The sequence below is a fragment of the Phalaenopsis equestris genome, unplaced genomic scaffold (assembly GCF_001263595.1).
Source record: "Phalaenopsis equestris unplaced genomic scaffold, ASM126359v1 Scaffold000002, whole genome shotgun sequence".
NCBI lineage: Eukaryota > Viridiplantae > Streptophyta > Magnoliopsida > Asparagales > Orchidaceae > Phalaenopsis > Phalaenopsis equestris.
In genome coordinates this window covers 10,711,870-10,736,810 of record NW_018164444.1, presented here as the reverse complement: position 1 = coordinate 10,736,810, position 24,941 = coordinate 10,711,870, and the positions used below count along the sequence as shown (strand labels likewise).

The window sequence follows — 24,941 nt, the reverse complement described above, 5'->3', positions numbered from 1 at the left end:
CATAATTTGATAGTGTATTTCATTTTTCTTTTAAGTAATACGGTGATATATTTACTGGATATAAAAAGTTCGTGTATTATAATCTTAAAAAATAAAATTAAAATGTTTAACAGGTAAATACATAAAATTTGGATGGTATGCCTGTAAATGCCATTGGGTAGAAACTCTAATTCGGTCCCGCTGCCTGTCACAAACTCTATATACATGACACTCCTTCCGCCCCTCCATGGCCTGGTCTGCACCTGCTTGATTGTAGCTAGGGTTTTTGGTCTCTTCATATTTTCTCCTGTCCTTCACTAAGATTCTTTATTCTTCAATCTCCCTTAAAGCTCGGAATAAAGGGGAGTTTAAGCACGCTTTGGATGGAACCTTCTTTTATACTGCAGCGATTCCGTAATGATCGCCGCAAGCTTCTCGAATTCATCTTTTCGGAGGGGTTAATCAAAGGTCCTTCGGGCGATTTGCCCGATCTATCGGGCGTGGACTTGGACATCGTTAGTGCGGACTATGTGCTCGATTGCGTCAAATCCGGCATGTCAAGGAGATTTGTTTAATAATCCGTTTTTTGTTGCGGGGTTTAATGGTGATTTTGACCTGTGTAGGCGGAGCTTTTGTTCCAGGGGATGCGACAGCGAGATATAACAGCGGACTGGGCTCGCCAATTATGGTAAGTCTGTTATATATGATATTAGTTAGAAAAAAAAGGTAAGCTCAAACTCGTTATTTGTTAATTATTCCTCGAATCATGCGAACTAAACATTTGGACTGGCGGCGTTTTAAGGTTGAGTTGCATAGCTTATGCAACCCTAATTGTTACTTTTGTCGCGAATGGCAACTATTATAGCTTTTCGCTGTCTACGGTTATTTATAAGCCAATATTTTAGGGATGTAGGAGAACTAGTCATGATTAGGCACATAATTCAATTGTGAGATGACGAGAAAAAGTGCTGCAGAGATTTCTCTTTAACTTTCCAAAAGAGATTTATATTTAACTAAAAAAACTTAATTTGGACTGCTGTAGTTTACGCAACACAAGTTGTCCGAAATGTAAGAGGAATCTCTCTCTCTGTTTCTGTATTCAAAGAAGGCGAAAAATTAATTTGAATAGGCTGTTGATGAGTTTCGGTTAAATGGTCATGGGTATGTTATAAAACAGAGGTTTACCTAGGAGAATAGTTGCCATAATTATTATCAAGGAGAATACCATATAGTAGGGTTTACTTTTACAAAATTGAGGACAAACTCATTTTGCTATATATATCTAAATTTTGAATTCCATATAAATGACTGTTGTCTAAGTTGACTGGCGCAACAATTTTGTTGAAAATAGACGAGATGCTTTGGGATGCAAAATGAAGGATAGAAGATGCACCCATAAAATGATATATAAATTATTGTGGAAGGAATAGGAAGAAGTAATGCAAAAGAAAATGAGCACCTCCAAAAATGCTCAAGAATTAAGGGAAAAAATCATTAAGCTTACTGCAAATAGCACTAGGGTAATGATGACCATGATGATGTTGAGGTGTTAAATCGTGGAAGTTCTTGAGTGCTCATTGAGAAACCCATCCTTTCAAAGAAGGGCTGCGGGAGGATTTTCAACGGCTCTATATGATTTACTTATGCTCTATTCTCACGATTGATCAAAATGGATGCCAATCATTAACACATATAATAAGTGCAGTAATTTTTCTAACAAATCTATTACTATTCACCAGTAGCAGTTGAATATTTCAAGGGCAGGCCATAAGAAAGTCAATTCAACATAATGGTGAAGTTACATGATAACCAGATTAGAGATTGATTTTAAAAATAAGAGCAGGGTCATGATGGTCAAGAAAACTACCTGCATAATAATTTTTTATTATTGCTTAAATATTTTGTCATTGTTTAATTTTTTTTTTGAACTTGTGATTGTGGGATTCTGCATTGATCGCTCTATTCCGCCATCCATGCGGAATTGATCCAGCGACAAATGATTTTACACGATAGAATTGACGGGCTGCCGACTGCAATATTTTGCATATTTTCTCTTTTTTAATTTTTTCCAATTTATCTATTTCTAATTTTATTTTTCCTATTAGGAAAGTATTTATATATTGTTATATTTCTTGTTTTTCCTTTGTTCGAGAATTTTGGAGATTGTAATATTTAATTTCCAACGATGGAGTGCTGTACCCTAATTCTTTAACAAGTGGTGTGTTTGTAGTTTGTTCAGGAGTACATGATGAACATTCTCGACATCCGCACTGGGCTGTTTCATCATCCGCCTCGCCGTTCTTAGACGGCATAGCCGTGGATTGATGCCAAATCCATTGTCCAACAGCAAATTTCTCCTCATATCTCTTCCAGTACCGTCACCATCGCATGTTTTTGTTCCCTCACTGCAGTGAAATGAGAGACACACAAATAAATGCTCTTGAGATTTCGTTACTTAAAATAGCAATATCTCTCAATAAAGGAGTACGATCTTGAGTTTGAGCAGTTTATATTGAAGTGTGAGTTAGTGGAGCCTAAGGAGAACACCATAACTCAATATATGGGGCGATTGAGAGCGTCTATTGACACCGTGTTACAATCGCCACTTTATTGGATATTACAAGATGTTCATATTCTAGTACCGAAGGTGGAGATACAACACAACATTATTAGGCCGACAACCCTTCAAGCAGAGTTCAACCCTATGATCAAACAACAAGAGCACACCCATTGTAGCACTCACGCAAACCCTGCCTGAGAAAAAATCAGTTTAGAGTGAAGAAGAGGTGGGGAATGCTAACACTTTCCATCATTCCCTGTAAGAAAATGCTTCAAGTGCTATGATTTTGGGCACATTTCATATGATTGTTCAAACAGGAGGGTGATATCTTTCACTGAGCAGAGGACAATTGGAGGAATGGGAATGACACAAGAGATAAAAGAGACATCAAAGAGGAATATCAACTTCTAGTTGACAAGAGGGATTTATTAGTTATTCAAACTAAGCTCATGAGAAGAACTCCAGCATGATTAACATTGGTTGCCCTATAAGGAAGTAAGTTGGAGGAGCTGATACCAGAAAAGGGGCAATCTTTATTGAGAGAGTTGCTAGACGTCCTGACTGACATTGTACCTTCTGAGTGGCTGCCATCGAGAGAGTTTCAACTTGCCATAGATTTCATTCCTTGGCCGGTTTCCTTGGACATATTTATTAGATATGACTTGTTAAGAAGAATGGGAGAAACATGATACATATTTTATGGTCCCAGGTTTAGTTTGTCGGAATACTTATTTATATGTAGTTCTAACTCTGATTGTATCAAAAAAGGATGATTATTTATTCTATTAGGGTATTCTTTGAAATGGTGTATGTGTTTTAGAGTTACATGGAATGGAAATGAGCATAGCTTTTATAGTGGAGTCGCCTTAGACACAACAAGACAATGTTTTTGTTATTATTGTGGTAGATCGATTCCAAAAATTTCATGAGAATAAGATGATGCTCCTCTTGTTTTGATAAAATGACGCGGGATGTGGGACACGAGAGTTTCCTGTGATGTCGCAGGCTGTAATTCGCCCATTGTGATTTCACATGGATTGTGGGATTCTGTGCAGATCACGTAATCGATCTTGCGATGCGAGGTTCTACAAGATTAAACAGACGGGCCGCGACTGCAATTTTTTGTATATTTTAACTTTTTGTTATTTTTCTTTTTCTCTATTTCTAATTGATTTTATTTTAGTGAGTGATTTATATCTTGTTATTTTTTCTGTTTTTCCTGACTTTTGTTTTAGTTTGAGTATTTTGGAGATTATATTATTTGTTTTCTACTTATGGAGTGTTGTATACCATTCCTTTGCCAAGTTGTATTTCTATAGCTTATTCAGGAACATGCGACAAACCTCATGGACATCCGTTTCATGTAATTTTGTCGTCCATCTCGTTGTTTTAAGCTGTGACAACTGCCGATTGACGCCAAATCTTCTTCACCTTGTACCTTTCCAAATACTGTCGCCCTCACATATTATTGTTCCCTCGCTATTCCACAACTACTTCTCCACTAACTTCTCCTTGCAAACACTGTTTAAGAGCCATAGAATGGTATCAAACATCCTAAGAAAGTTATAAAATAAAATATCAAGTACAACATATATGGTGATTATTTAGGGTCTATTTGAGGCAACTACAGTTTATCAATAAAGCTGTTTGACAGAGGCTGATGCGCAGAAGCTGCTGCGGATAAGCTGGATGACTATTTATTTTTTATAGTTTGAAACGGCTGTTCTGCAGCTGTTTTTGGAGAAATGACCATTTTGTCTATGTGTAGTAATGCTGTTTGCAACAAAACTGTCATAAAAATATATTTGATACTTGTAAAAACAAAAAACCACACGACAACACACCTCCACACATCCCGCCACACCACAATAACACATCCACACACCACACCATCACACACACTACCACACCTCCCTAAGCCCTCCACACTGCCAACCATAATATCACATCCACACCACACCTCCACACCTCCACACACCCCACTACACCACAGTAGCACATCCACATCCACACACCACCCTACCATCTAGAACAACACATTCACACACCTCAGCACCGCACCATCGCACCGCCACACCGCACCACACCACAACACACCACCACATCTCCACTCCTCCACACACCCCACCACTCCACAACAACACATCCACGCACCACTCCACTCTACAACAACACATCCCAAAACCACACAACCACACCATCACACATAACACCACACCACCACACACCCCGCCACATCACAACAACACATCCACACATCACCCCACCACTCCACAACAAACACACCACACCACCACACACCCCACCACACCACCCCACAACAACACATCCACACACCACCCCACAACAACACATCCACACACCACCCCACCACTCTACAACAGGACATCCACACCCCACCACACCACCACACACCCCACCACACCACAATAACACATCCACACACCATACCACCCCACCTCTACACCACACCTCCACACGCCTCCCCACACCACAATAACACATCCACATCACCCCACCACTCAACACCGCGACATCCACACACCACACCGCCACACCGCCACACCGCCACACCGCCACACACACCGCCACACCGCCACACCGCCACACCTCCGCACCTCCACATATCCCCACCACATCACAACAACACATCCACACACCACCACCACACATCACACCATCACACACACCACCACACCTCCCTAAAACCTCTACACACCTAACCACAATAGCATATCCACACCCCATACCACCACATCACAGATTAGCAGCCGAACCACATCACCACAACACCACACACCACATCACACCACCACACGCACCACCACACCACATCACACCACCACACGCACCACCATCACACGCACCACCAAATTGGTATTCGTTGAATACACAACAACTAAAGCATAACTATTCACAAATCCAATCTTAAATTGTATATATATCTTAGATTCCCAGCCAAATTCCAACACACTACACCACACAACCACACACACCACTCAAAATTTTTATATTAAATAATCCACATCATAACACCACGACACACCACGACACACAACGATACACCACAACACCACAACACAACATGCCTCCTCTTCTTCTCAAAATTTCAACTCAAATTCAACACTAAATTTCAACTAAAAAGCAAAACCATTCATAGTTGCAGAAAACTGAAACAACAGCCGAAACCGACCCGCCATTAGGCCTCATCTTCTCAAATTCTCACTCAAATATTAAACTCTCACTTGAATCCAACACCAAATTCCAACTAAAACATCAAAACCGAACCATCAGCAGCTGAAGCCGACCCAATTATGAATATAAAAATTGCAAAAAACTAGAAAATCTAAAAAAAATGGGTGCTATGCAGAAAACACAAAAAACTCATCAAGCAAATTCACCAAGAAACTCTGTACAAACCAATACGACTAACAAAACAAATCCACGAAAAAAATATAGGAGATAGAGGATCCTGGAAGAAGAGGCAAACATCGGGAAATCCTTTTTCACACGTGTCGAAGAACAGAGAGAAAGAAGACAATAAGCCAAGCAATTGCGGGACGAGGACGAGCGTAGCACAGGAGACCCGCGTTTTCGTTAAAACGCACCGCGCTGTAGCGTTGCCACCTCCCCCAAACGATCCCCAACATTATCAAATCTCACTCAAATCCAACACCAAATTCTAACTCAAAAACAAAACCGGTCACAGTTTCAGAAAACTGAAACAGCAGCCGAAACCGACTCCCCATCAGACCTCCTTTTCTTCTCAAATTCTCACACAAATATCAAATTCTCACTAAAATCCAACACCAAATTCGAGTTGCAACATCAAAACTGACGCATCAGCAGCCGAAGCCGCCCCCAATTATGAATGTAAACTAAAAAAAATGGTGCTGCACAGAAAACACTAGAAACCCATCGAGCAAATCTACCAAGAAACTCTGTACAAAACAATACGATTAACATAACAAATCCAACAAGAAAATATAGGGGGTAGATTTTACCGGAACAAGAAGCAAACGTTGGGATACCCTCCTCACGCTTATCGGGGAACGAAGATAAAGAAGACGAGAATAAGCAGAGTAAATGCGGGATGGGATGAGCGGGGCATAGGAGACCCGCGTTTTCGTTAAAACGTCCCGCGCCGTAGCGCTACACAGAAAACACAAAAACACTAGAAACCCATCGAGCAAATCTACCAAGAAACTCTGTACAAAACAATACGATTAACATAACAAATCCAACAAGAAAATATAGGGGGTAGATTTTACCGGAACAAGAAGCAAACGTTGGGATACCCTCCTCACGCTTATCGGGGAACGAAGATAAAGAAGACGAGAATAAGCAGAGTAAATGCGGGATGGGATGAGCGGGGCATAGGAGACCCGCGTTTTCGTTAAAACGTCCCGCGCCGTAGCGCTACACAGAAAACACAAGAAACCCATCGAGCAAATCTACCAAGAAACTCTGTACAAAACAATATGACTAACAAAACAAATCCAACAAGGAAAGATAGGGGGTAGATTTTACCGGAACAAGAAGCAAACGTTGGGATACCCTCCTTACGCTTATCGGGGAACGAAGATAAAGAAGACGAGAATAAGCAGAGTAAATGCGGGATGAGGATGAGCGGGGCACGGAGACCCGCGTTTTCGTTAAAACGTCCACCCACCAAACGGGTCTTTAGTGTGTGCCATTTTCATAGGTATATGGAGATTTGAAATCATTGCATTGGTGATTTTCTGTTGATTTTTTTGTTGACATATAGAATTATAGAAACCAACAAATAATTAGTGATTTCTAACATTAAAGATTCATTCTGTCTGGATTAACGGTAATTTTTTGCATTTCTGATGTAGTTTTTTAATTTCTTACAATCTATTATTGCCTGAACCTGATGATTTGATTACATGTGAAACACTTCCTTTAACCTTCGTTTTCTCTTTTGTTGTGTGTGAATCCGTGTTTCTTAAAGTTAAAAATAGATTATGAGTTGATCTGCTTGCGAATTGCAACTCATCCATTATTTGTACGACTAACATTGTTATGGTTTATACACTAAATTGATGCATTTGTTTTTTACTCTGCATATGAGCCAATTTTATTAAATATTAACATAGTGAAAATAATCTTTCGTTGTTTTTTGTGTTGTGATGATTGTTATGAAAATTTCAACACATCAACCAGACCCGTATGTATTTACTTCATAAGTTTTTCTCTTAAAATAGCTGATCCATTGATCCCCTTGTTATATTAGCTGCAGTCTTAGTACAATCTTATAGTATTTGCATTCAAATACACCACATACATGTACTTTGGTTTTTTTCTATGATTCTATTATTAAACATGTTTTTTTAGTTTTCAAGATTTATCTCTGCTCTGGTTAATTCATTTCCACAAAAATACATATCTTTCCATTTTACTGCATATCTAAATTGATGTTTATCAATTGTTGATGCTTTAGGTTCGTTGTCTTTTTTTTTTTTTTTGCAGATAAGCACACCATCCAGAAACTCATTCTTTCTTCTTTCCAGACCAGATTTATCAGGATATCCTCCTCAGCGAGTTGCTCCTATGGTGGGGGCAAAGACAACTAATGATCATTTATCATCTTCAACAAGTTCAGTTGGTGTAGAATTTATGGTGTCTATGCCTGATTCAAAAATAAGCAATTCAGCTCCGACCACCATATCACCTCAACCATCAAAGGATGTGAAATTTTCCTTAGGCTTACCCTCTTTCCGTGCAGGTAATCACAAATTACTGCAAAAACTCTCATTTTATCTAAGCATCCAAATCTATTAAACACATTATCCTTTTTTTGATTGTTGTTTATCCATTCTCTCGGCATTGAATAATGGCAAGTAAAAGATAAATTACATTATTTTATGATTAATCTTACTTTGACCCGTCCCCTTGAAATAATCATAAATGCTGCTCGAGGAAGATTGTTGATCAACCTTGGGTCAAAGTAGATTTTACTTGCACGGGTTGGAGGAGCACTGATATTAGGATCTTTGGTATAATGGACTGATCAGTGGTTTTAGGATTTTCAAAGGACTCTCTGATGATGATATGCGGGAAACGGCCTATGAGGTGCTTCTTGCTTCTGTTGCACACTCTGGGTATAGCTCTTGTTTTATCAACCAATAGTTTCGCTTAAATACTATTATCTCTTGTTTTTTAATCTTATTTTTTTGGGGTATTTAAGAGGACAAAAGCCCTTTTTAGAGGAAAAAAAGAAGGAACGAAAGTCAAAGTTTTTGAAGGGACTGAGATCTCGGAGGGATGGTTCACATTTTCAATCGGATGAAGCCAGTTCTGACTTGATGGACACAATTCGTGGACAATTGGAGGCAAGCAATAAGTTCCTTATGACATGTAAAATGCAAAATTTGATTTACATTATATTTGCTTCATTTTTTTGGTACCGATTCACTCACAGCCTCTATTATTTTTGAGTTTTTTCAAGCAATCATGTGTGTACTATCTTAATCATCATCAGCATCATTATATGCTGTCGCCGCACCATTCCAACTAAGTTGGGTTAGATTTTTTGATAGTTCTTTCGATTCATTACTATTCCATTTAGTGCCAATTTTAATTTATGTAAATCTTTTCTAACATATTCAGCTGTCTTTTCCTATTTCCTGCCCAGTTTTTTTGTATTAATTCGAGCTGGTTTATTTTTCAAGTTATCTCAGAAGCCTAGTTAATTTTGGTTTGATTTAGTTTATAGTCTTAGTTGAAGTATGGGTTACCTGATTGAAGCCTGTTTAAAAGGTGTTATGGATTAAAGGTTGCACTTATCAATTTATTGTATGTTATCACTTTTTTCAGCTTCGAAGGCTTTGTGACTTATTTTTTGTATTTATTGATACCCGAGATAACCCAAAATCTGATAAGAAAACATATCTTTATTACACCAAACATGCAGGAAAGGAAAAGTAAGACGACATGAATCACTGACTTGGGTGAGGCAGGACAACCAGTGGACAACGGTGAGAGGGGCTGGGAGAGGCGATGGCTGGTTGGAAGGGAGTATGCTGGTTGGCTTGCGATTGGAGCAGGGAGAGGGATTTGGGGGTGTTGGCGGTACAAGAGGGCTGATGGTAGATAATTGTAAGAAGTGGGGTGCTGATGGTCTGGCGACAATAGCAAGTGGTGTGGGGGATGCATCACGACAGCTGTAGGGATAGAGTAGGGTTGGCGATGGGGAAACATGGAGGATGAGGTGTTTAGCGCCAGTTGGTGGGGTGGATTAGGGCCGGAGATAGGGTAACATGAAGCATGGGGGTGCAAGGGAGATGGCAGCAAGCAGGGGAGGGGGAGTAGGTGAGGGATTAAGGGGTGGTAGTCATCACCTTAGAGCAAGGCACAGTCGGAGCGCTACCTATCTTCGGATACAACCTTAACAGGGGTGAAATGCTGGTGACAAAAATCTGAAATAAGGAAAAACTAAATTATAACATAGAAAATGTCATATTTATAATAAAGGATAACACCCCAGCCCTGCTGAGCCGGTTTGTTCGGCTCAGCCCCAACCCCAACATTAGTGTCTTAGGGTTTGAAGAGCTTTAACTTCATTCGCTAGAGCTTCTGGCTCCTCCTTGTATGGTGTCAAGTTCGCTACATTGAACATTGCATAAATTTTGTTGTCTCCTAATAGGTCGATCTTACATGTGTTGTCATTCAGTTTCCGGAGCATTTTGAAAGATCCATCTACTCTGGGCTTGAGTTTGAGGAATGCTCCTACTAGAAATCCTTTTTTCTTTAGCCGTATCCACACTAGGTCCCATTCTTGAAGAGTCGCATTCATATTTTTATTTGCCTGTGCCTGGTACTTGTGGTTATGTTTAGTGATTTCCTTCCCAACCTTCTTGTGGAGCTTCTGAATCTATCACACCCGATCCTTCGCATCCTCACTAATCTCTTATGTCGACAAGAGAGGTACCAAGTAAAGTGAAGTGAGCGGGTTGTGCTCGTACACAATCTCAAATGTTGTACATCGGATAGTCTGACTCACATATCTATTGTAAACAAACTCAAATGTGGTACCAAGTAGAGTGGAGTGAGTGGGTTGTGCTCGTACACAATTTCAAATGTGGTACATCCGATAGTCTGACTCACATATCTATTGTAAACAAACTTCGCTTCTTGAGTTAGAATCAAATCTCTCCATTTAATATTTTTTCTCACAAAGCACCTTAAAAGGTTTCCCAGACTCCTTACTATCTCCAACCATACATGTGGGTGAGCTACTAACTGAATTTAAGTTGAGTGCTTAGCTTGCCAATAGGGTCCTCCAAGAGTGACTTAAAAACTTGACATCCTCGTCGAAAGTGATGGTCCTGGGTATCTCGTGTATTCTCACTACCTTTTGGAAGTATAAATCAGCGACATGCGATGCATTTGTTGTCTGATAGCAGATACGAAGTGTGCCATCTTTGAAAATCGATCCACCACCACCATTACATAAATTTTGTTTCGTTGTGATTTCAGGAGACCCACCACAAAATCTATGCTAACATCCACCCACGGGGCCATCGGTATTGGTTAGGGGGTGTATAGTCCTGCACTCTGTCCCCAGGTTTTGGCCACATGACAAATCCGACATTGCCTGACATGCTGCTCTACATCTCTTGTTAGTCGGAGCCACAAAAAAAGTGTTCTCTTGCGAATGCGAGAGTCTTATCCTTGTTAAAATGTCTTGCAAGTTCTCCACTATGGACTTTCTTAGGGAACATTTAGGAATACACAATTTACTCGGGTAGAATAAGTAATTATTTGCTCGGTAGTACAACTCGACATGCTTCTAGATTTCCCTGAAATCTTTGTCTGCCCCGTTGTCGGACAGAATTTTAGAATTATGATTTAAACTTAATTTAATATATATGATGTAAGTTTGATTTTTGAAATATAGTATTTTAATTTTGAAATAAATGATACTGAATATATTTCATAAATATGATAGTTTAAATAATTGAGCACGATATGCCAAGTGGTACACTATCTCGAAAGATCAACACACCACTTGTTCTTGGGCTCAATCATTTAAAATAAGAAATTTATGACTTTATTTCTTTTTGCGAATCTTTTGTGTGACCAACAAGTTCCTTTTTCTAATATAAATATTAGATAAGATTTATTTTACCTTAGTTCTTAGTTTCCTATAGAGACATGTCCTATAGTTAATTACATCTTAGACAGTCGAACTCACTTAAGAAAACTCTCGATTAAGATCAGTGGTATTGTCTTCAGGATTTTAAAATTTAGATTTCCAAGGCTGGACGTAGGAAAGTCAAATAAGAATGACTCAAATGGGAACAATTCTTTTCATGAGTCAAATAAATGAAAGGTAGAGGATGCCACAGATCTGAGAAGAATCTCAGTGACTTCTCAAACTATCCTACTGTTGGGCTTTGCATTTTTGAAGTGATGTTTATTTAATGTTTAATCATGCCAAGTATTATTTAGAGTTTATATTTGTATAATACCTGATTATGCAAATAACCTGGAAGATAGAATGATTTGTGTCGTACTGAACGACGACCTCAGAATCCTAAAGTGTTAGGATTTATATTGAACAACAGAGTTGTGTAAAAGCTTAAAGATAGAGTGAGGATTTACGTCGTGCTACAAAAACTACCTCAAAGTCTTATGAATTTGTTATTTAATTATACAGAAAGGTTTAGTTGAAGCAAAAGTCATCCTCCATCCGCTGCATCTTCGTCGTGCTACCCGCGAAGTTTGCTCCAAAGTCCTATTGTATCGGTCATGAGTTTAGGGTTTTATGTTTACATGCTGTTGCTGGGTCTTAGGGCCTGTCGTAGGGTGCTTCATAACCAGGTGTTATTGTTCTCTATCCTAGGGGTCTTGCGGGTTCTGTAGGTAAATGCAGAAACATAATAATTGTATAAGTGCAGTAAAGAAAAAACAGTAAAGAAAAATATTATAAAAAGCGGTAAAGATGGTAAAATGCAATACATATAAAATAGACCTGCGTACTTGACGTGTCTGCTGTGGCTGCAAAATTTGTTATTATCTTAGGCAAAATAAACAAGTATTACAGAAAATTTAACTAACACGACGAACATGTGTATATGTGGAAGTGCAAGAATCAAATGGTAAATAAAAGAACAAGTGACAAGTAAAAGAACATGTGACCTATGAAAAACCGATGTAGACTATAAGAATTCAGACTCGGGGTAGGTTCAGATTTATCATTCTCGAAGGACTCCTTAGGCAACCATCGATCGCACGGTATAAAACTCGACATTCAATTAGAAATTTCCAACAAAACAATCGTAGTAGGATAATTCTTAACTTAGTATAGGTAACCGATGAGTGGACATTCAGATTGTATCATCCAAAATTCATGGTTTGTCATACATATAGATTTTTTTTGTTATTTAGCAATAAAAAATATTTATATGGTAATGAATGTGTTTAGCAATAAAAAATATTTATGTGGTGAGGAATGTATTTATTTTGTTGTTATGTTTATGTATTTTGAAGAATGAATTGTCCACAAGTCGATTATAATATCGGGCTAGGACTATCTGCAGCCTGAGAAAGCAATGGTCATTGCTAGTCTAGTGTCGGTGAATAATATTGTCATTCTACATTCTCACTAGGTCCTTGGATCAGGTCTCGATGCTGTAGGATGTAATATTATTCCGCTTTATTTGCAGTTGCTTTTATCATCACTGCTCTTAAAAAAAGAAAACAAAATAAAGAGAAAAGAGGAAGCCGACCCAACTCTGAAAATGGACTAAGCAGAGGGGTAAAACAACGAGTCAGCTCAAAAGTTTATTTAAATAGCAATTGAGTGAAACTCAAATTAATAGGTAAAGGGCTTCCTAAATTTGCGGCTCCGAACAACGAGACTTCAAAGTTGCATTCAAATCAACCACCAAATATCCCAAAACCACAACAAAATAAGTCCCCAAACAGTTCCAAAATTGCAACAAAATAAGCCCCCAAATAGTCTTAAAACCGTGCATTTAGAGGCTTCCAAAGACAGTTTGTAACCAACCTAAAATCAGTGTTTAAAGGCCCCCAAAACTGCATTCATATCAGCCCCCGAACATCGCAAAACCGCAACAAAATAAGCCCCCAAACAGTGCATTTAAAGGCCTCCAAAGATAGTGTGTAACCTGCCCAAAATCAGTGTTTAAGACTCCCAAAACTGCATTCAAATCAGCCCAAAACCATGTCCCCTCCAAATTGACAAAAGTTCAGTGCACACATAAGCTCCGACAAATGTAATAATAATGCTTATAATCAACCAGATGTAGCATATCCTAACCAATCAAATGTGGTATATATGTGACTTCAACTAGTCTGTATCGAGCAACAAAAGACATAGTTATATTTCCCAAATGCATCCATATTAAAGTTCAAGCTAAAAAAAGGAACCTTTTCGCAATATGAACAAGTATATTTTCCTCTTTCCTTTACATATATATGCGCGCGCACACGCATAGACGATGTGCCGTCTTCTCCACTCTGCTAGGGTTTTGCTTCATGGCGAACCCTAGCGTCTCCTGCTTTGATATCGCTCGCGTCTTGTCGGCGCTAAAAAGTAAAGTTATTAAAGTTTGGGGGGGAGTTGGAGGAGTTGCCCGGAAGAAGTTGTCGGTCAGGAAGGATGTGGTAATTTACATATATATATAATTTTTAAAAAATATGAAATCAAACTGACTTCATATTTCCAAACCGATCTCATATCCCCATTAGTTTAAATAAACGAGCTTAATACCGCAAGTAGTGCACCTAATCCCGAGGGATAAGTACATTACTTACTGGTAAAAGCTCGATTAAATAAACTAAAGATTGTATGACATCTATTTAAGTCTGCTAAAACCATCTTTATGTTGACCGAAAAATTCCCCTATTGTCACTTAAGAAAACTCTCGATAAAAATCAGGGAATACTATCTTCAAAGAAGTCAAAAGGATAGGACTTTTCAATGAGATCGGACGAAGATGTGTAAAAGGGGAAAGACTCGAATCTGGAACATTGTTGAAGAATCCAAATGAAGAAAAATTAGGGGAGACCACAGATCCTGAGGTGAACTTTGGTGACTTCCCGGTCTATCCTATGGTTTGACTTCAGTTTTGAGTGTTTTATCCTGTCAATTTTATTTAATTCTATTCTATTCGTGGACACTTATGCATCAGACATAAGCATCGAAAATCGAACCAAGAAGCGAAGAAAGAAAAGAACAAAATGGGGTGAGAGAGAGGAAGCACCGATTCATTTAAAACACCGAAAAGGAGATTGGATCAGTTCTCAAAACTCGTATCGACAAGATCTGGAAAAGTAGGACCCAAGGTCTTTCCTAACAAACATAAAGGACAAACTCGCGCTAATTTTCCCAAACCCCAAAGACATAGGATTGATCAAGTCCACCAAATGCTTTTTCAAAATGAGATTTAAAATCTCTCAAACTTCAAAAGAAAGTGACCTCGGGGAAACCACCACCGATATTTCCAAACTCATACCAAAATCAAAATTCTCTAACTTTCAGATTAATAGATAGCCTCATACATTAAATAAGCACGAAATCTTCCCATAAAGCCTAAAAGAGGGGGAGGAAGCACCCACCAAGGCTCTCGGCCAAGGCAAGGAACGGGGACAGAAGAGGTTCACGGCTAAAGCAAGGGACAGCTGCCAAGACCCATAACCAAAGACAACCCAAGAGACAACAAGTAAGGCTTACGGTTAAGGCAACAAAGGGCCCAGAAAAGAACTGTTAAAGCTCACGGTTTAAGGCTGCAAAGAGCAGCTGCTAAAGCCCACGACCGGAGGCAACCCAAGGCACAAGTAAGGCCCACAGCTACAGCAACCTAGGGCACAAAGGGGCTCACGACTAAGACAACCAAAAGAACCACCAATGACTAGTATGCTTTCTTGACAAACATAAGAGGATAACTAAAGTGAATATAATTTTTGGGATGACAAACTTAATTCACCAATAACATTCAAGCCAATCAAACCTAGCAAGAAAGACCAAGTCACATCCAATAACCTCCAATAGATCTCACGGGTAAGGACTAAAAGGGGAGGCTCACAGCTGAGACAAACCCAAGAAACAACAAGTGAAACTCACGTCTAAGGCAAACCTGAATCAATTCCATAAAAGCTTTGGTATACATAAGAGAGTGAATGTACAAGTTTTCATAAATCGTCCCAAATCAGCTCCAATTTCTCCAAGTAAGACTCAAGAAGTATGCTCAACTCATTTCGAATCAACTCACTTTGTAGATAATGCACATACATATATTTTTGGATGACACACTTGATTCATCAATAACACTCGAGCCATTCAAGCCCGATAAGAGGGACCAAATCAAATTGAGCACCCTCAACGGGCCTCACGGATAGGAGTAGGAAGGAGCAACTGCTAAGACCCACAATCACAGCCAACCCACGGCACAACAAGTAAGGTTCAAGGCCAAGGCTGCCAAAGGAAAGGGGAAGCAAAGAGGGTCGACTGAACCCCCAAGCTAAGGTACACATCACCTTAAAACAGGATCTGGCAAAATCAATGCTGAACCACACTGCAAGCCCAAACAGGGCCACATCGAAACCCAAACCAAGTCAAAACAGAGCCCAGCTAAGGTTCGAGTTCAGGCTACAACAAGAGGATAGAAAACATCTTTATACCCTCAAGACATCAAAATATAGAACTACCATATGTTTTAAACAAGAGAAGCCATGAAGTTCCTTCAAATAAAAAAAAAAACAAATTCCTTCACCATATACATATTTTAGCAAAAACGCCCACAAGATGCCAAAACCGAACCCAGCAGGGGCCAAAACCGAGCCCAGCAGGGGCCAAAATCGAGTCCAACAGGGGCCAAAACCGAGACTTCAAATCTAGCCAAACCGAGACTCCAAATCCAACCAAAACAGAGCCGGACAAGAACCAAAAGCCAAGTCCAACAATATTAAAATCCATGTTTCCATAAATAAAATCCATGTTCCCATAAAAATTAAAGTTCTAGCCATTTCAAGCCAAAATCAAGCCTCCAAACCAATGAATCACCTGCATAGCTAAATATTTCAAGCATGAAACAATTCCAACCGATATTTGAACAAGGGGTGATGCCTTTAATTCTTGCCCCATATATGTATAAAAAGTAAAGTGAACTCTCTAGCATTCATTTTAAGTAGAGCAAGTCATAAGATGCCAGAGCCGAAACCCCAACATGCATGAAAGACCAAATAACCTCTCCAATATCTCATGCTAAATAAAAAATAGATGAAAAACTTCATAATACATATCCCAACATGCTTGCAAGAGGAGTTAGAATTATTTCAAGACCATGTTTCAGGCTTCCTATTCACAATAATAGAACTATGCCACTGTTTCATCTCAAGCAAGTAGAGAGAAGGAGAACACTTATGTCATGCTATATTTCCACCATTCTAAGCAAGTAATTAAATCGAACTCCTGAAACATGCTCATATTTCTATCCTTCACATGCTCTTAAAGTGAATATCTCAAAATATATGAAAGTAAAGTAAACTAGCATGCTGTACCATTCAACAGAGCCATGGTCAAAGGCTCGACAGAGAGAAAACCGAAAGGAAGCAAGACACCGAAAAAAAGGGGGGAAGAAGAGGTACGTCATTAATGCCAATGTAAAACACTACAACACAAGAAACCACCTCAAGGAGATGCTCTCACAAAAATCTCCTTTCTAATCTCCTCACAGCCAAAATTTCTACTCCTCTCCTCTTTTTGCAAACTTTTTCCAACAACCCCCAAAACCCCAAAAGAAACTATGTTTATAGGCAGAGAAGAGAGGGGAAGAGAAAGAAGATCACCTCACCACTCACGGTACTCGAATCGGGCCAAAAAGAAAAAGCCGCATTCCTTGCTCACAGAAGGCGAAGCAACCGAAACATCCAGGACCAAGTGGCGAGCCTGTGGCAGCGAAGAAAGTATCGGGAAGAAGAGAGTTTTCCATTCGAGTGTACCAGAGAGCAAGCTTCCCAGAGTCAAACTACCAAGGAAGGGAAAACCACAGCTTGGGGAGATTGGCACGGCTTCGGGAAGGAGGGTCACGGGCAGAAAAATGTCAGGCAAGGACGAACGAGGTCAACTCTCTCTCGCGTGGAGGATGAGGAGCTTGGTCGGCTCAAGACCGAGAAAGGGAAATGCTAGACACGCAAACGGGAGAGGGAAGGGAGACAGAGCTCGGGTGCGTGAGTTTAGGGATTTAGGGCTTAAAGGAAAGGAAGGATTTGGTTTATATAAATTAATATATATATATATATATATATATTAAATCATATGCGATTTATTCACGCGCGGTGTTGTAACAAAATGAGTGTCCTCCCTAAGCAAAATCGACGCTCCGAACGCGCCGGTGCAGTCTGTTTTGTCATCCGGGGTCGCTTGGACGACGTAGTCGACAATCGGGTCGGAAACGCGTCAAAATTCAAATTTCACAAAATTTCGACTCGCGATCGATCGTTTTGAAAGTTTATTCGAGTCTTCGACAGGTAAAGTTGCAAGTGATGTGAATTGTAATGGTCGAACGTGTCGATTCTCCGAATTGCGAAGTTTGTGCGCGTAGGAGTGCGAATTGTGCAAAAGACCACCCTAAGGCTCAAAAGGTCCTATAGGGACTCCTTTTGGGTTCCCTTATGTTGTTTCATCCTTCTAAGTGCTAGAAGTTGATACCACACATGACCACAAAAGAGGACAGAAGTAGGTCGAACTTTTAAAATGAGGCGGGTCTCATTTCTAAGTTTCTAAGATAGTCAAAGGGAGATCCCTAAGGCTAGATCCTAAACCCTAAGAGGAAGACTAGACCTCAGCAAAAATGAGGTCAACACGTCTCTGCTTCACCTTCGTCTTCAGCTTCTCGTGTCGTCTGCAACTTTCTGCGATTTCGGCGGGTTGCGTCTTGTTCGCTGCAGGCATTAGGGCGTCGTCTGCTCGAGCTGAATTCGCAGTCAAAGGGGTTCCTCTCCTCGTCTATTTGCTGCAGGCTGAAGAGCTGAATTTCATAGGGGTCATCGTCGTCCGCGTATTTGGGCGGGCTGCGTCCTGTTCGCTGCAGGCTACAGGGCGTCCTGATTTCGCAGGGCTTGGGATTTACGCTCCCCGTCTGTTTGCTGGAGGTTGAAGGGCATCGTTCTGCTCGAGCTGAATTCATAGAGCTTCCACCCTTGCTCCCTATTTTCTTGATTCGGACTTTGCTCTCTTTTTTCCTTTCTTCACTGTTCTTAACGCCGCACCTCCATCTATTGAGGATGGCTTCAGACAGATCATATGCTGCTGCCCTTGCGGGTGTCCATGTCTCAGGTACACCTAAATTGCGCTCTTTTTCTCATTCGTTTGAGTGGGAGGATATCCAGAAACCTGGTAGGAAGAATGAAAAACCTGCCATCTTTTTTACAGAAACTGAAAGTATTCAACTTTCTTTCTCCTGTTGACTGAATTTAGTCTGGAAATTTCTGTATGACCATCCCAAAATTGACCTGATTCGTAAGGAATTTGATCTTATGCACCTAGTTGGGGAGTGAAAAATTGGACTGTTTGATGGAAGACGTTCTCATATAAATTAATAACGAAGAGGATTACACATGTTTATTTGCTAGAAAAGATAATCTAAATTGATAACAGAGCAATGAAGATTTTGAAATGGTCTGTGGATTTTGACCCCGAGACGGAACCTCCGATCATCCTGGTTTGGATTCGCCTCCATGGTCTGAAATTTCATTATTTTACTTAAAAATTTTTGTACGGTATTGCCTCAGCTTATGATAAACCACTCAAAACGAACTTTCCTACTTTTAATATTTCCCGTCCATCGGAAACTATAGTACTTGTTGAAAGAGACATCACCTCACCTGCTTTTGAGAAAATTTGGTTGACACACATCATGAGTATTGACAAAAGGTAGAGATTAAACTTTTTTCTTCGTATTGTTCAAACTGTCGTATGTTCAACCACTTTAGTTCTTAATGCCACCATCTAGATCCACACCTAAGACCAAAAAAGCTTAGTGCTCTGTCAGATGCAGTAATTTCATCTCCTTCTGACCAGCTCCAAGTTATTGACACTATTGATCATCAAAAGAATACCCCCGAAGACGTCACTATTCTCGCAGACAATATGACAACCATTCAGTCGTCTCTGGAATCTTCTTTCGCGGGTGGGAGGGAGATTCTTCAAACCCCACTTGCCCTAGAATCTATCACCGTTATTACATGTGGCAATATTTCTACTGTTTCACTACCGCCTCATCAGGTTGCACAAGCTGTAGCTGTTACTCAGATTTATATGGATCATGTTGTGCAACAGCCTACACATGCCCGACAAACTTTGAAACATTCTATTGATCCGATGAGTCAATCATCAGATGAGTGTTTTTCTCGGTACTTTTAGATCTCGGACTCGTCAGCTTGACTCTTTATGTGTCGTCGTATAATTTTCCTATTCGAATAAGTCTCCCTCCCGAATCAAATGAATGACTCGAAGAGGAGAGGAATCAAATTGCAAAATGACGTACGATAACCAATAGACAAACAAATAAAAAATAAAAGAGATGGAAGACTTATATAGGGGTAATCCTCGTGTGATGGGTCGAGAGTATACGTCCAAACAAAATCGGATTGAAGTACCCCAGAGAACAACATCCACGAGCAGAATCTCTATATAAGCCACCCGTAACCAGAGAACCAAAAATAACATTTTTGTTCTGGGTTATAAGTTTCCCAGAGGAACGTATTCCTATTTGTTAATTATATCTTGAGGAATACCCAAGAAACTCTCGATGAAAGAAGTTTTGTTTTATTATTATGAATATGGGGCATATGTTATCAAAATGTGATTATTTCCTATGGGATGATCTTAATGCTTTGAAGCTCATGCCAAACCATCAGACAAAGAGTAAATCTCTCACATCCAAATGGATAGCGGCTCCTCAACACACGGTACCTATGAAATAATCATAAATCACTTGATGGGGTATCTCGACATCAGACCATCAAAGTGATATCAACGAAGTCGAAAGAGCAGAGAGGGCTCAATAGGGGTATTCAAAGGTGAGGATAAGTAATCTTAAGAGCTAGAGGTAGTCAGGTCGGGGTACCACGGACCCGTCATCCCAAGCCACTAGGACCTTAAGTCTACATGGTCGTGAATGTAGTCGACCCACAACTAGAGATCCCCAGTCAGCAATTCGTAAATCGCGTCGTCCGCGGGGATCTCGGTAGCCATAAGGTCAAAGAAACGAGACTTTATCTTATGACTATCGGCTGAAGCTCTAAGAGGTGGGACTTATACCCGCCGAAATGACAAGGATGCCGCAAGAAAGAACAAGAAAGGGAGGTTCAACTACAAAACTGCAAACACTCAAACAAGAGGACTTATACCCCGTCTGGATCAGGGTGCCTACTAACACCCTAAGCGTGCTAGATAACCACTTAAGTGAGATTATGCTGGGTCAATCAGATTGGAGAAGCACGAGGGCTACTGCTCGGGACATGCAAATATGATGCAATTATCTATCACATTCCTAAGCGTGGATGCCCCATTAATTATGATTCAGTTATAGCCATGCATGCAAATCATTTTCAAAGCCGGCCCGAAGGCTATGTAGAAAGTAAAGACTGATTTTAAAATTTTTTTTTGAAAGTTTTAATCCTAAAATTTTGATTTTCTTAATCTTTTATTATTAGAATTTTTAGGTAAAAAGAATTAGAACGTGAGCTCCAGATACACAGAAAGAAAAAATACAAAATACTCCAACATGCAAAGACACTCGAGAAAAAAAAGAAAGGAAAACACCACAAAAGAATATATAAAAATGCTAAATGCCGCTGGACCCACAACATAATCCAGGAAAAGTAGTAAAAGCGGCCGTACTCATATACATGTCCGTTCCTAATTCTATACAAAAGTGTAAAATTCGGACTTAAGGTACGGGACATGAGCTGCTGCTCCTGGTACTCGTCACATAGTTCAGTGCGTTATCCGCCTCAAACTCATGCTCGTATCTTATTTTCGATACAGACTCTCTTAGGACTCTATCAAATATATTTGAAATAGAAAATAAAGACTCGACCTGCATAAAACAAGCGCATAAAACAAGCAAAGACTCGACCTGCATAAAACAAGCGTTAGCGGGCACGCCATGCATCGTAAAAATAATAAGCCGTGCCTTATAATTGGGGGAGCTAAAAAACACCTGCAAGTAAAGGATTAGAAATCATTACATGCTTCCCATAATAGCACCTATGTGAGTGTGTATAAATAGACACGACATCTCCAGAAAATTGGCCTAATATACTATCACACACAAGAAGCATGCAAACACACCGAAAGAGGCGAGAATGTGACACATGGCTAGCACAAGACAACACATCACACAACAATAGTTAAAGGTGTCGAAAGTACTACGTAGCATCCTAAACCCTAGCCTAGCACACCATCTAACGACAAATACATCAACTTAGTATCTAAGTGTGGGGTAAGCCTAAGTATGATATGACTTTGATGGGGTTGTCACACCGGCCCCTTCTAAGGATCCGAATGATCTAAAGGGTGTCATGAAGAAGAGTGACACAATTTAGATCCAATAAATCCTTAGTACAATCATACTCGTGTCAATCCCAATCACTTAAATCGCATTGCTCATCGAGATCGACCCGGTAAGCAATGCTCGTTAAGGCATCGCGACCAACACGGGAGTCACTCTTTTAACTGGTCTGACTCGCTATCCATGTGAACATGCAAATGCAAATGATTGGTCAAAACACAAGTGATGAGTATACCATGAGACATGGACTCAAAGGAAGGTGGGCATACCGTAGTGGCAGCGGCCTCAAGAGGTATACCAGAGCGGCAGTGACTCAACAGAATAGGCATGCCAGGGTGGCAGCGGCCCGAAGAGGATGGGCATGCCGTGGTGACAGCGGCCCCAAGAGGTATGCCGGTGTGACAATGACTCAACAGAATAGGCATGCCAGGGTGGCAACGACCCGAAGAGGATATGCAACTCAAGCATATGATCATAATCATACAACTAAACAAATGCAAGATAGGATGCAACAGTGCAGTCATACATATGCATTACAAAATGCCAAAATGCAAACAAACATGCAAGACAGTATGGTGGTGTAAGTAGTTAGTCGACCGAGTCGAGGAATCCGATCGAGCCAGAATGTCTTGCCAACTAGCTCGAGAAGCCGATTGAAATGAAGTGGGATGCCCGCCGGGTCGGGGAGACAGGTTGGAGCGAAGTGAAGTGCTAGCCATGCCGAGGCGGCTGGTTGAACTTTAATAAAATGCTCGTCGTGCCGAAGCGGTCAGTTGGAGCGAAGTGAAATGCTCGTCCGGCCGGGTCGGCCGATCAGAGCAAAGTGAAGCGCTCGTCGTGCCAGGACGGCCGACAAAGCGAAGTGAAATGCTATGTGACGTGCAAAATGCAATATACAAGCATACACATGTAATAGAGAGTCATTATCGAGCTAATGACCTTACCGGGAAATCTAGGGTTAACACATAGAAAAATGACAATTGCCGCCTTTGCTTCGGTGAAGCGAGTGAGGAACTTCTCCCCGGATTTCCAAGGGAAAGTTCTCCTCGTCGTGAGACAGGCTAGCGATGACGCATTTTCCGATTTCACGACGCCTCCGAAACGCCTCCGAAATTTCACGACGCCTCCGAACTTTGCAAAATGAGCTAATGACTCACATTTTCTCATTTTGCAAAGGCCTACTCTTCGAACTTTCTTAAAAGACCGAAGTGACCAAAACAAAGGAGAGCGAAAAGGGGCTCCAACATTTAGGATTTTTGTGCTAAGACTAACAGTCAAATAGGATTCGCTCGGCTGTCGTAGGGGAATTGGTTGCGTAAGGAGAATCCTATCCTAAAAGCCAACTCTAGTAAAACAAACGATCCATCACATAAATGCTCTGCCGCGTCGGCTAGCGCAGGAGCAGCCGGCGCACGCACCCCGTGTGGGCGATCGAACCCACACGCCTATCATCACTAAAGCCTAAGACTATCTAGAAAGTGAAATTCAAGGTGTTTAAAGGTATTATACCGCAGGTATTATACCGTACCGCCACGACGTTTGTGCGAAGCCCATTGCAGTTCGAGGAAGCTCCTTCACGAAGTGGAAGATCCTTGCTTCCTCCCAAACAACGACGGTGCCTGCTGTCCGACGATGTTAAGGTACTCCGACGAAGCGTCCAGTTGTCGAGATGGTAGAATGGGGATGTGCGGAGGTTAACTCGTCGACGGCGTAGGCCGAGAGCGAAGGAAATATGTAAGGAGAACCCAAAGACTGAAGCTCTCTTCTCTATTTGCTCCGGCGACGGTATGTGCCAGCGAGATCAAATCCGATGAGGTTGATGAAATCTGGGGAGGGTAGCCGGCCAAAAGAGAGAAAGAAAAAAAAATGGATGGGGCGGCCGACAGGTGGAGAGGCTTCGACGGCCTTCGCCGGCGACGAGGGAGGTCCGACTAGGGTAGGCTGCGGCGTAGGGAGAGGGAGCCCGAGCAGTCTTCGCGAAACCGAGCGGGAGACGAAGAGATTTGTGTGTAGCCTTTTTTTTTTCTTCTTGGAGAAGGTAGCAACCCTCTTTTTTCCTTTTTATTATTCTCCTTTTTAACGTGATGGTGAGATAAAGAGCCTAAAGGGAGTTGCATGCGTAAATATTTAAATAGGATAATCCTTCACCTCATCTTTTTTTATTTGACTGTTATCATTTGAGATGAGATAAAGAGGAGAGAGAGTTGCATGCCTAAACATTTAAATAGAATAATCCCTTTTCTCTTATCATTTTTTTATTCTAACCTCATCATGTGAGATGAGATAAATAGAAGAGAGGGTAGCGCGGGGGTAAAATAAAATAAGATAGTTTTTATCTTTATTTTTTTTTATTATATATATATATTGAATAGGCTGATAAGAGTATAGGAGAGAGGAGAGAAAAGATCATGTGCTGCACGCGTGATCTTTTTCTTTTTTTTTATTTCTCTAGGATATGATCAGATTTGGCTTCTTTTATTATTACCATCTTTTTTTTTATATTATATTATTATAATAATAATGGTAAAGAAGAAAGAGGGGGATATGCACGTGGGTCACGCGTGAGCAGCAGATAAGGGAGAGAAATCATTTTTTTATATTATAATAATAATAATATTTTTATATTATTATTATCCTCAGTGCATTTTTCGCCCAGACATGTCCTCACGGCGAAATTAGGGTCTCTCGTAGGTAAAATCGACGTTCCGGACGCAACCGCGCAGCCCGTTTTGTTGTTCGGGATGAGTCAAATCTGATGTAGGTAGATTCAATTTTACCTATGGGAGACGCTAATTTTGCCGCGAGTACATGTCCGGTTGAAAAATGGGTGG

The 24,941-nt window shown here is 40.5% G+C and overlaps 1 protein-coding gene across 2 annotated transcripts in view; it reads left to right on the top strand.

Annotated features, from left to right (window-relative positions):
• The first annotated feature begins 207 nt into the window (after nucleotides 1-207).
• The window catches only part of LOC110025575, a 161,957-nt gene continuing 137,223 nt past the window's right edge, over nucleotides 208-24,941 (top strand). Inside the window, exons 1-5 of one of the 2 annotated variants that reach the window (XM_020726243.1) lie at nucleotides 208-531; nucleotides 603-667; nucleotides 8,033-8,288; nucleotides 8,598-8,664; nucleotides 8,751-8,895. In XM_020726243.1, the coding sequence (XP_020581902.1) occupies nucleotides 363-531; nucleotides 603-667; nucleotides 8,033-8,288; nucleotides 8,598-8,664; nucleotides 8,751-8,895 (702 nt within the window). In that variant the 5' untranslated portion in view covers nucleotides 208-362. The remainder of the gene's footprint in view (nucleotides 532-602; nucleotides 668-8,032; nucleotides 8,289-8,597; nucleotides 8,665-8,750; nucleotides 8,896-24,941) is intronic. The other variant, XM_020726169.1, reaches the window with a different exon arrangement.